The following is a 13318-nucleotide window of genomic DNA, read 5'->3' as shown; positions in this document are numbered from 1 at the left end:
CCAAATGAGAGTATTTTTTATTGATATTTATGTTTTAAAGTTAATATAAAATAAATAAATATTTATCTTAATTCGATTTACATGTATATGCTATATCAATCCTAAATTGATAGGATATACATGTAAATCAAATCAAGCTAATTTGATTTACTATTGATATAGTGTATATAGTAAATCGAATCCAATTTACATTAAAAAAATCGTAAATCGAATTTAGTTGATTTGATTTACATAAAATTACTTTAAGACATACATGTTAGCTAATTCACTATAGGATATTAGTGTAATTTAGTTAAACTTGGATTTTTCAGAGCATACAATCATCAAAGCATAAATTTTATACTTAATTTCAAAAATTACATATTGTATAAATATGGTTGGTTATTATATATTATATAACTATTTGTTATTTCTGATTCTGAAAAAAATTCAAATTTTAACTTTTATGCCACTTTAGAGAGCTATACTTTATATTAATTTTTTCAACATTAAAAATTCCAATAATAATTTTTTAGATGCTAATAAGTCAAATAATATTTTTAATGAATTTTTAGAAATTGTTTAATATTCCGTTTTACATTCGTAAGTTTATAAAAATGTAAATTTTCTAAAATTTTAATTAAAACACAAAAGTTGAATTTCTATTCTTATTCATTTTAATTTTTTTATATTTTATTTGAATTTAAATGGAGAATTTTTTTATTGACAGAAATGTCAATAATATGTATTAGTCAACTAGATTCGGTTTACATGTATATACTGTAGAAGTAATAAATAGAATAAATTAGATTCGATTTACTATTGATATAGCACATATATTAACTTAAATCAAGTTAATTCGATTTACTATTGATATAGCATATATAATAAATCGAACATGCATATAACCTATTTTATTTTAAGACATTTGTGTAATATTGATCCCAATTTAATTTGTTTGTGTGATTTAATCTTAAATTTATCCTTCTATTTAAATTATAATTTTTAAAATGCTAAGAATTAAATTAAATATTAAAGATAGAATTAATTATTTTTTAAAACACTAAAAATAAATTTAAATCAAACTAAACATCAAAGATAATTTTAAAAATTTTAAAAAAATATCAACAACGAAATATACTTTGTCCAAATAACATTTATAATTTTCTTTTCTACATTAAAATTTAGAGAAATTCTCCACATACAAGCGTTTTTTTTTATACAAGTCTTTACAAGTGTACATTCTTCTTCTTCTTGCGCACGTTCTTCTTCCTCTTCCTCTTCTTCTTCTTTTCTTTCGTTTCTTGCCTTCTCTTTCTCCTTCTTCAACTGTTACTGCACGCTTTCACTGCACCTTCTTTTTCTTCTTACTACACGTTTTCTTTCGTTTCTTGCCTTCTCTTTCTCCTTCTTCATTTACGCGCTTTTCTCTCTGTTTTCTTTCTTCGTTATTATTGATTTCCATTATTTTTTGACATCAAGCTCTGAAATCGTTTTTGAAGAAGAAGAAGCAGCAGAAGATGAGGAGGAGAAAGAGAAAGAGTTCTAAATTATGCATAAGGTGTATTTCAACGAATTTTGGGTGTATTTCTTAAATTCTTTGGGTGTAGTTTTTGTAATCCTTTGGTGTATTTCTGTAATCCTTTAGGTGTATTTCTATAATCGTTTGGGTGAATTCCTGTAATCGTTTGGGTGTATTTCGGTAATCCTTTGGGTGTATTTTTGTAATCGTTTGAGTGTATTTCTGTAATCGTTTGGGTGTATTTCTAAAGTTCCATTATCTTCAAATTTGGCAAGAAATTCGTTTTCATGGAGAAAGAAGAAGAATAGTCGTTTATAATGCATAGTGAGTAGCGCGCTTTGGAAACAGAAAGTGGTTGAATAACGTGCATTTATTTACTCTTGAATGTGAAAATGTAATACGTAATTTTTGTTAAGTTTGTGCCAACTTATAAGACTTGTAAGTGAAAAAGACTTATATGTGTTGCATGCCTCTAAAATTTGAGGAAGGAAAAAACAAAACTAAAACCTAAGCCTAAAATATTTAAGGTTTGTAGTAGCATGAGCGAAGAAGCATGCAAAGTCAAAGACCCAAAGTCAAAGAAATGAAAAAAAAACAGCACTTTATAATTAAATGAGGTAAATTCTCATTCACACTTAGTTGTAAATTTGTAATCATCCACGTCATTTTCTGAATACAAGAACAACAACAACAAAGATAGAAGAAGGAAAAAAAAATCGTATTTTTATTAACCTAATTTCCTCTTCTCTATATATCCATCTATCAAATTTTCTCTTTTCCCTTCCAATTTTCCAATTTGGCGCCTTTCTGATTCAGCTTCAGGTGCTTTCGTGAAGCGACGAAGATTCTTCTCTCGCTTGCTCACTTCACTCGCCGATTCGAATCGATTTGGAATTGAAAATTGAAGATGCGACGCTCTGCATCTAAGAAAACGGGTCAATCCAATTCAATCAATTCCTCTGCTGCTGATCTATTCCGTTCAGGTATTTTTTGTATTTTTGTAATTTTCCATAATTTGTTGTTACAATTTTGCTGCTTTGAGCTGCTGTTATCCTTGTTCTTCAATTGAATATTTATTTAATGACTAAATTAAGGGCTTATCTTTTTTTTTTTTTAAGGTATTACAGGTCATGTTAAAGTTGATTTTTTTTTTGTTCGTTTTGTTAATTTTTCAGGAAAATATTTTATTTTCATACATAATTTACTTTTGTAATTCTGTTGTGTTTTGATATTGTGGATTGATAAGGAGAGAAACTAAGTGGCATAGGAAAGAAGTTGGATCCTGAGAGAGGAACCAACTTTCAAATATATATATAAGAAAAAAGTTTGATGTAGTTAATTAGTAGTAATGGATCAAACTATGGTATGGACAACTCAAGCTTGATAAAAGCATATTTGTTTGGTCGAAAAAATGGGGCGCCAAACAATTATCAAATTGCTTGTCCTAAAAGTCTAAGTTCTTGCTCTTAACTTGAAGGGTAGCTACTAGCTAGTTATTTTGAAGAGGAAAGTTAGTTTGTACACGTTGCTGCATTAATCATATCCTCTAAATAAGAGATTTCTTGCAAGTTTATGACTCAGCTGAGTGTATAACTCAAAGCAGTCAAGTACAATTGAAATATTGCGATGGAAGTTGGATGTACCTTGCTTCTCACTATTATTCTGATGATGGGGACTCTTCGATATTATTGGAAGAAAATCATAGCAAAGGAAAGTTCTTTTATGAATACATTTGCCACTGGGGAAAGCTAAGATATTTGCGGCATCCACCCGAGCGTGTCAGAAGCTAAGCATGTTGTGTCTACTTGGATTGGTTTTATATGGTAGATAGGAATTGCATGCCTATAGACTCGCTTATATGTGTTTTGAACTATATATGTTTAGCATTACCTGTTTCTTCCAGTGTGTGCGTGCCTTTAATAGAATCATATTTATACCATTCAACAAATAGCAAATAATGTGTTGCTATATGTCCTAATATGAGTAAAATTTTCAGCCTCGAGTAAAGCGAGCTCAAAGGAATTGGAAAGAATTGATAGTCTATTTTATACATATGCCAATGGATCTGGGGTGATTGAGTAAGTATGCTTCATCCACAGATTTTATTTTCCGCAACTCAATATGTATGAACCAAATTATATTATGATGTCTAATTCTTAATCCAATTTTCAAGCCTCGGATGTGGACATATGGGTTATTTTAGTTCCCAATCATCAGTGGCTACTGAATTATGTAAATTAACTGTTCTAGCTCAATTAATGTATCAACTACAGCTTAGGAGTCAACCTCTTGGGAAACATAGGATGACACGATACTTACTATTTAAAACATCAAAGATGAATCTAAATAAGATGCAAAAAGAAATTAAAATTAAAATATCATACAAACAAGAGTTATGTATGTTTGAAAGTTGACAGATGGAGATTCATTGTTTAATAAGTAGCTTTTTTCATGCAAATACTAGGTAAATTAGTTTACTTATTTACTTTGGATACAGCCCAGAAGGAATTGAAACCCTCTGTGCTGATATGGAGGTGGATCATACTGATGTGAGGATCTTGATGCTGGCATGGTAAGCTACGGTGCTAGCCTTAATTAATCTTCTATGTTGTATTATTCCTATATCTTTATTTTAAATTGTTTGGAGATGATGAGGACTAAATGCAACAGGAAAATGAAAGCTGACGAGCAAGGATATTTTACTTTGGTAAGAGACAATTTTCATATGCCTATTACAAATTTCAATGTTAAAACTTCTTTTGAAATTATTTCATCTCAATAATACAGAAACTTATAGAAAATAAAAGGCACAGGCATAGGGAATTACTTAAGTCTCTTTTATGTTTGGTGCACAATCATGTAGTTTTGATACTATCTTTCCTTCCCATCCATATACTGAATATTTGCAGGATGAGTGGAGGAGAGGCTTAAAAGCACTAAGGGCTGATACAGTAAGTAAATTGAAGAAAGCACTTCCAGACTTGGAAAAAGAGGTATAATTTGTTAGGTGATACTCTTTTATAATTCATAGAGAAATTAGTTAGTCTAAAGTGCTACTTATTCATGTTTGGAATTTTGTGTAAGTTACTAACTTGTTTATTTTTATGACAAATGTAAAGGTTAGAAGGCCATCAAATTTTGCAGATTTCTATTCTTATGCTTTCCAATATTGTTTAACAGGTACACTCATGCAATTTTCTTTTTAAAAGAAAATGTTTACCATTTTCTCCTTTGTTCATGTAATGTATGTACTATATCTAATTCCTCTAACCATTTACAGAGGAGAAACAGAAAAGCATTGATATAGAGAGCATCTGTCAATTACTTACACTTGTTTTGAGTTCAACATTTCCAACCCAAGTCAACTTATTTGTGGAATATTTGAAGGTGAGTAATCGATTTTACATTTTCGTTTATTCATACATGTTTTTATCATCTGTGGGAATTTAGGGCTGGAAGTGAGCCGAGCTGAGTCGAGCTAGACCAAGCTCAAGCTCGGCTCACGAAAATTGAGTTTAGCTCACGGCTCGGCTCATTAACAATCGAGCTTATTTCTTAAGCTCAAGCTCGGCTCACCAAAAGCTCACGAGCTGGTTCGAGCTCACGAGCTGGCTCAAATAAGAGAAACATAGATATATAATCTATAATTTTATATCAATAAATTATAACTTATATATTTTTAAAAATATTTGAAAAGATCAATTTTATATATTGTTTATCTATCAATAAATTATAAATTTTTTATTTATGTCCTATATTAAAATTATATGTAAAAAATAAATATAAATATTAAATAATTAAGATTGTTATATATATATATATATATATGAGCTGAGCTTATCCAAGCTCAAGCTTGGCTCATTTAATTTATGAGCTCAATTTCAGGCTCAAGCTTGGCTCACCAGCTCACGAGCTTAGCTTATCGAGCTGTTAACGAGTCGAGCTCGAGCTGGCTCATGAGCTGGCTTGACTCACTTCCAGCCCTATGTGGGATACTTGAAGTTGAGTAGTGGATTTTACAATATTCTTTTAGTTCTTGTTAATTCTTACGAACGTGTTTTTATCATTTATGGCAGACTCAAGATGATTACAAGGTCATAAACATGGATCAATGGATGGGATTTTTCCGGTTTTGCAATGAGGTAGGAACTTTTTTCTGCCATGTCTAGATGTTATTATAATAATTATCCCTTCAGCCATTTTGCAGAATCACATATGAAGAATATGTATTTGTTGTAGCTCCATTGGCTTCTTAACCATTTGCATTTCGGTACTTCATGTTGAATTTCTTGACTTGCTATTTTAATCTTTTCATTTATTCGCAGATAAGTTTCCCAGCGCTCGATAACTATGATCCAGAACTTGCATGGCCATTGATCCTCGACAATTTCGTTGAGTGGCTGCGAGAAAACCAAAAGTGATCTTAGATTTTCAGCCACCTGATTCTCTGTGAAGCAGAATCATTGGTATGCATTTCAACCCTTTCTTCATTCCTCATAATATCTTTTGGTTTCATGAAGCTTTTGTTTCTGACTTATACTAATTTGATTTGTTGGCAGCAGCACTTGTTCAAGTAAAAGCAGAACTTTTGGAAAACTACCAAAATCAGATAGAGATGCTTTGTGGTTGTGGCTTGTTTTTATCCTTAGCAAGCTCTTGTTCTTTCTGATGATGGCCCAAGTTTCTAAAAAGGGCATATATATTAAACATGAACCATTATTGCATTATCCTTTACATTTTTGCTATTTTGTGATATATAGATGCAGTTGAGGGTTAGATACAAGCTTGCACTTTGTGATTATTCCCACAATCCAACATCATCACCATCGTCTCTTCCTATTCATATAATTCACATTAATAGCTTTTGTTAAATTGAATTGAGTTGAGTGAGACTGGTATTTATATTGTCATAGTTATACACAATGAAAGTCATATTTGATCCCAAGTTCTTGCAATCTCGTTATATTTTATCCAAAAATGTGTCCAATATTAGTATTCATCATTTTATTAAAGTTGATTTTTTTTTAAAAAAAAAAGTTATATCCCTATTTTCATTTTCATTCACCAAGGCAACCTATTAATTAGAAGTATGCGCTATTCATTTAATAATATCAAGTATTAAGAGGTTACTTTAACTAGAAAATTTTATAGTTTTTCTTTATTAAATACACAATAATTGCATTAAAAACTCTTAACAAGACCGTAAAATATTTGAGTTAGTAATTTTATGTATGGTTTTGTCGAAAGTAGTTATATATATATATATATATATATATATATATATATATATAGTGCTTAGATAGGGTAAAACCATGGTTTAGAATTTTTCAAAAAAGAAACCAAACATGTGATAAATTATTGCACTTTTTTTTTCAATCCAATTGGCCACTCATTCAGCATAAGGACACTTATCATTTCCAAGAAATTTCCAATGTATTAGTTGGAACCACAGACATTACCGTAGTACTAGAGATTGTTGAACACGGTTCATAATTGAGATGTGATTATGTGAATGATGTCAAGGTGTTAAGATTTAATTACTTTACTTTGGAAACTCAGGTGCAGTCGACTTCACGTAAAGTTGATAGCTGAGAGTCGTTAGATGGTGAGAGCCGTTAGATGATTTGACTGATTTGACTAAATTCTTATCTAACAATTCTCAACTATCAACTTCAGGTGAAGTTGACTGCATCTGAGTTTCCACCTTACTTTACAAGTACGTGTAATTTCACAGCGTTTTTAGTTTGATTTTTTTTAGTTTAAAATTTTCAATGAAGTCTTTATTTATATCCACTATTATTTTTTGAGTGAATATTCCACCCGACCTCTCACAATTATCTTGAAATGACAACGAGACCCAAAAAAAAAAAACACCCAACTCGATCCCTAATCTTTTTTTTTGGCACAGGAGCTAATCAGTCCCATAAAAGTAAAGCTCAGGAGCCGAGTTAGGTATTTCTTTTTGTTGAGGACCTCGTTGTCTTTTGAGGTAATTGTCAAGGATTGTTTTGGATTTTTCTCTTATTTTTTTTTTAAATATGTCAATCTAGATTTATTTTTTATGAAATCGTGTATCCAACCCATTCATACGTGATGTAATGAATCATCAAGTATAAAATGATTAAAATCTCACAATTCTACCACTGAAAAAGGAAAAAGAATACAATATAAATAAATAGAATTTTTTTTTGGTGACTTATAAATAAATAGATATACGTTTTCATTTTCATTGTACAAGAATGTGATGTGGATAAAAATATGTATATTGTTTCACCAATATCTTAACAATATTTATTATCTATTATATATGTGGAAATTGAGGAAATTTGCTACACAATTTTTTTCCTTAAAATATTCTTTATTAAAGTAACATTTAAATTAAATAAGGTATTGTCCTTGTGTCTATTATTGTTAGTCAAAAGTAGTTGCTCTAACATACATCTTTGTTGACTCCAATAGTATCAATTATCAAAGGAGGAAAAAGATTAAAGCTCTAAGTAGCAAAAGTCATTACCCTAAAAAGAAAAACAATGAATTATATTTATAGGGACAGATAGACTTTGTGACGGAAAATGACAGCACAAATCTTCCAAAGAACATGTCTCTGTCAGTGTCACTGCTTTGGCAATGGGCATGTGTGAAGAATGTGAGGACCATTTTCAATTAATTCATCATCATCATCATCATTATTATTATTAGAATTTAACTAATATATGTTCTTAATTTATTATTAATAAAAAAATTTAAATATTTGTATGTAATGAATATAAAATAAATACATTAAAATTTAATTTTTATATTTTTAATAAAAAAAATTAATTTTTAATAAAAAAAATTTTAATTTATAAACTTAACATATGTCACACAATATTGATAAACCCTTATTATTATTATTACTCACATCTAGGACACTATACACTCACTACGGCACAGATAATAATGTTTTCTTGCAAAGATTCTTCTCTTTCAATTGGTTCCATTCCATCATTAATTCACTTCACTATTGTGTATACAATATCAACATTACAGTGGAATGCTATTCCAACAGTTTTAGGAAAGTAATTTTTCTTTAATCAATAATCAACGAATAAAATAGTTAATAAACAAATATTAAACGTTTGAATTATTATCATAGGATAAAAATTAAAAAAAATAAAAATATTAATTGATTATTAACTTAAAAATTTAATCCCTAGACATTTTCAAGGAACAAATGTGAATATATGTTTAGAGAAAATAGAGTGTTAGACAATTTTAAATTCTTGAAATAACATTCTTCAGAACTATATTCGCCCAATGTTTCCATCAATCTTTTAGTATTATATTTACTTTCTTAGAGTTTAGACTCGAAAAAAAATGAAAAAGAAAAAAAATGCACTTCACTATCACTCAATCAATTTCATGTTGGTGTTTTGGAACATGTTTTTTAATGGGATTGTTTAGTTGTATTCTAAAGCAGTCATGGCAGAAATGCAACTCAAGATTTTTTTTTTCCCTTCTAAACGTTAAACTAAATTTTGACAAAACAAAAGCTCATATTAATCATATCTTTTATTATTTTTCTCTATTTGCTATGTTGTACACAACCTCCCCCACCCAAAAAAAAAAACAACAATCTAAAAAGAAGGAACCAGATGTTGAAGTCAATTTGCAGGAAACATTATGCAATTACGAACAAATTCTTTTTTATTCACTTTAACCTAAATAATTATATTTAGTACCGTAATAAATTTATATTTTGATGAGTTAGTCATTCATTCAAATATTTGTCTTAAATTGTGACATTAAATTTAACGTTAAAATATTTTCCCATTATCTTTGCTCTTTGGTTCATCATTCATATGTGATTTTCCACTTGATTATCCAATCTAGAAGATCATCAATACATTTCAAATTTTAAACAATGATTTAAATGATAATTGCAGTTATGAAGTGCAAGATACTAGGTATTACAAATTGTCAATATCCCATTTTTTTGCTCTCCCTAAAAATGAAGATATATTTATAAGATCATTGGATGAAAAGAATGAAGCATAAAAAATTTCAATTTGAAAAACCCAGTTAGTTGCTTCTTTTTTCTGTTAAAGCAACTTCTTTAATTGAGCTAAACAACAAAGATTTTTTTAAAAAAAAATCAATTTTTGCACATCATTATGAGTTTATGACGAAGAAGAAGAGCCAATAATCAAAGGCGACGATGGTGGAAGGGCTCGCCTAGTTCTACTTCTTCCCCTGCGAATCCCCGAGGAAGTAGAGGACGCTGGGGAAGAAGTAGATGTTGAATTTGTTGAAGCAATGTTCTTATCTTTGTTGTTGTTGTCTGAGTCACTTTTCAATGCTTGCTTCTCTGCTTCACATGGCTTGTCTTCTATTCTATGATGCCTAACTTTGGTCGAGTTCAATGTCACGGGAAGAACACAGTTGCACATAAAACCTGCCACGAAATTTGCCCAACCAATCCAAAAAGAAAAAAAAAAATTTCAATCAATGTTGGATTAATTCAACCAAAACTGTGCAACTATAAAAATAGATACAGTAAATTTCACCTGCAATGAGGTTATGCAATATTAAAATTATAGAATACCCGGTATCCTTGTCTCTTATAAAATTTAATGCATGTGAATGAGTGAGGGATTTGAATGTAATTTACCCTAACAACCAAGTCTTATTCTACTAAGTGAGAGATCAACATGAGAGTTCAACTTGAATATGCATAAATCATAGCTAAGTAATTTTCATCACCACTTAACAATCATAAGGTACTGCAAAAAGGTATTATAAGTTGGAGAAGTGGAGTAAAACTAGAAAGGAAGACAGTGCATTAGCATCAAAAGTTGTAGAAGTCTAACAAGTTGCGAATTTTTAAGTTTGGATCAACACAACTGATCATTAAACATTTATAAGTTGAATCAACATTTCACTGAAGTTCAACTATAAGTATCAGTTTGGTTTGAAAATGGAACGGAGAAGAAACTGACATAGATTCAATTCACATATGAAATCAAACATGCCGTAAACCGAAAGAGTAATGATTTAACAACTAGTTCAATTTTAAAACATTGAAAACAAAACTGGTGTTTCAATTATGTTCTCCAATAAATTGCAGTTGTGTCAACTGTCTTTCTCATGAATTTTTGGCAATTATTAACAACATAACTATAACCATTACCACAACACATCATCATGGGAATCACAATGGTACCAGCTGTCAAATTTTCATAATTCAGTAATGACAATGTATCTGCATCTGAGATTCTTAAATTAAAATCAAAAGGTGACTATTGCAATGAGTAGTAAGTTGGCATACCAATTCGGGCAAGACGATTGACCCAACTGGGAATAGGATTTCCGGTTAGCCTAAGACAAGTATCATTGCAGAAATGGTTACAGTTTTTGGTGATCAAGTTGTAGGCATTGCCTCTGTAGTCAGCTGCAAGTTCTTCCATCACCGCTCTCACTTCATCCGGCCCCATATCTGTCTTCCCAATCAGTATTGTCTTCCTGAATCTAAACCCTTCACACCTCTTTGGTTCCCCTTCGAATATCCCCGTCGATGAGTACTCGTGAGCCCCAAATGCATACTCCACACTGTGCACTGCAAACAACAAAATTTCAAAACCAAAACCAAACAGCTACATGAGAAAAATAGAGTCAAATGCATCAACTTATAATAGAATATGATTTCATTTTGCAGTGTTAATAAATCAAATATGTCACTCTCACTAGTCACAACCATTGAAATTTCTACAGATCAATTCATTTTTAGTAGATTCTTTTATAAATGACGTAATGTTTTTACAAGATTAGCTTAAACTACAATTAACCTCTACTATAATACACGAATTTTGTTGAAACCATGAGCAGATAATAAATCTTCATAATTTTAGCCATTTAAACCATACATGGTACTAATAAATCTTCATGATTTTCATAGCCAATAATTGAGATTCTTAAATTCAGAAAAACTTCATTCTTAATGCAAACCTAAACAAACAAACTTCATTTGAAATTAAATTATACTGTGACTAAGATATTCTAAATTTTTCTGCAGCAGTCTACACTAGTCAAAATTGAGTGAGAAATTATGAACACTTTACAAAAATGCATAAAATGATTTTGCAGTTTATGCAATATATAAAAATGAAACACATTACTACCATTTTTCTTTTCACTAACAGATCCTAGATCTGAGACAGTTCGTTCTGCAGATTCAAATTCCAAAAAAACAAAAAAAGAAATGGAATAATGAAGATGAGTTTCAACAAAATTAAGGTTCAAATTAAAATTCTAAAAAACAAAGAGAGAGAGAGAGAGAACCTTCGACGCCGGAATGGTACACTCCGAGTCCGAACCAGTAAGCGTAACCGTTAATTGGCGTAAGATCGTAGACGTTCAGGTACACCGGCACCGATCCCGAAACGACGCCGTTTCGAGAACTTTTCCTGCACAGCATCATACGCCGTCGTTTTGCTCCTCCTCCTCCTCCTCCTACTTTTTCTTCTTTTTAGCTTCTGTTACAAAAACAGCATCGTGCAAAAGAAGCAGCACATGAAAACAGTTAGTGTTTGTTATGCTCCAAAGTTATTCAGTTTTCCCGATTGGATATCAGAATTTGCAGAAAACAAAGAAGAATGTGAAAGGAGTGTGAAGCTTGTTCTGATTGATAATAATGAGTTCCTCCGGCGAATGGTGTCGCCGGCCGGTGATGAGTGAGTGAGTGAGAGTGTGTGTGCGCGTTATGTTATGTTTATATGTTTCTATATAAACTATAAAAGTATAGGAAACTCAAAATAATAATTCAGATCGTGACATTTATATTTATAATTTTATATTTACATGTATAATATCTCTCTATATCTATGATTATATTAAATGATTTATAAAAAACTAATATAAATTAATTTAGTAATTAGTTTACTGGTTCACTTAAATAAATATTAAAATTCAAATTTTGTTTTGTGTACTATATACATTAATTTATTGACTAACAATAAATATTTAAATAGATATTTGATTTACAGTAAATTCTATTCATTAAGAATTTTGCTAGGGAGTTAATGGGGTATTGTACAATGTATACAATGACTGTTTATTTGGCCTAATATGAATTAAAAATAAAAAAAATTTCCGCTAAGGAGTCAATGAAATATTTGTACAATGTATACAATAGGCTACGATACTATATGATGAAACTACTCATCCCAAAAGTTTAAGCTGATAGGAAAAGGTAACACTAATAGTTATATTTCTAATACTGAATCGGACATCTCTAAATTTCTATTGTACACATTATATAGATATTATATTAGCTCCCTATACTTTCTCAAATAAAAATTACTCACGTTTATTCTAATTTCAATCGTGCTATTCATTTTTGTGTTAACTACCATTATATATATTGTACACTATTTACATTGATTCTTTATATTTTTTCATTAATTATTGGTCTACTAAATTTAAATATTACTCGGTTAAGATGAAGGTTAGATAAATTAGTCGTTAAATTAGGTTAATAAACAATAGCGATTAGTATGGCCCTTTAATTTAGTTATCTGTTATTGATGTGAAAATAATTCAATATTTTGGAGAAATAAAACATTTTACTCTTTTCTTTTTACCTTTTTTCTTTCTCTTGCAACATGTATGTTTTTTTAAGTGAATGCCCTGGGATTTGAGTGAATTACGGTTTTGCCATAACATGGGGCTGGTCTTGGATGTAGGATCTGAGTTGTTTTTTATTTTTTTCTTTAAGAAAAAAACTTAGGATAAATAAAGTAACGTTTGCTCATAATTGTAGCGTGTGGTGGGGTTCTAATG

General features: G+C 30.1%; 2 protein-coding genes across 5 annotated transcripts; one reads left to right on the top strand and one right to left on the bottom strand.

Annotated features, from left to right (window-relative positions):
- Positions 1-2115: 2115 nt before the first annotated feature.
- Positions 2116-6446, top strand: LOC107618676 (defective in cullin neddylation protein (DUF298)). 4 transcript variants are annotated; one of them, XM_088499481.1, is made up of 11 exons: positions 2133-2219; positions 2318-2484; positions 3498-3579; positions 3999-4073; positions 4172-4208; positions 4411-4494; positions 4621-4681; positions 4782-4888; positions 5578-5643; positions 5827-5967; positions 6064-6446. In XM_088499481.1, exons 2-10 carry the CDS (start codon positions 2409-2411, stop codon positions 5920-5922), a joined length of 684 nt encoding a protein of 227 aa, XP_088355607.1. In that variant the 5' UTR covers positions 2133-2219; positions 2318-2408; the 3' UTR covers positions 5923-5967; positions 6064-6446. The 4 variants fall into 4 exon arrangements, with proteins under 4 accessions (XP_016176290.1, XP_088355607.1, XP_020966432.1 ...); XM_021110773.2 differs by having other exon boundaries at positions 6061-6446; XM_016320804.3 differs by having other exon boundaries at positions 2116-2484.
- A 2942-nt stretch (positions 6447-9388) lies between these two features.
- On the bottom strand, positions 9389-12258 carry LOC107618196 (PPPDE putative thiol peptidase family protein). Its single transcript, XM_016320185.3, has 3 exons — positions 11819-12258; positions 10809-11096; positions 9389-9935 (listed from the first exon to the last, which is right to left on the bottom strand). The coding sequence occupies exons 1-3, from the start codon at positions 11955-11957 to the stop codon at positions 9661-9663; spliced, it is 702 nt and encodes a 233-aa protein (XP_016175671.1). The 5' UTR covers positions 11958-12258; the 3' UTR covers positions 9389-9660.
- Between the last annotated feature and the right edge of the window lie 1060 nt (positions 12259-13318).

This window comes from Arachis ipaensis, chromosome B9 (genome assembly GCF_059453495.1).
Source record: "Arachis ipaensis isolate K30076 ecotype BB chromosome B9, ASM5945349v1, whole genome shotgun sequence".
In the NCBI taxonomy this organism is placed as follows: domain Eukaryota; kingdom Viridiplantae; phylum Streptophyta; class Magnoliopsida; order Fabales; family Fabaceae; genus Arachis; species Arachis ipaensis.
Note: the sequence above shows the minus strand (reverse complement) of the source record. Positions and strands in the feature narration are given on the sequence as shown.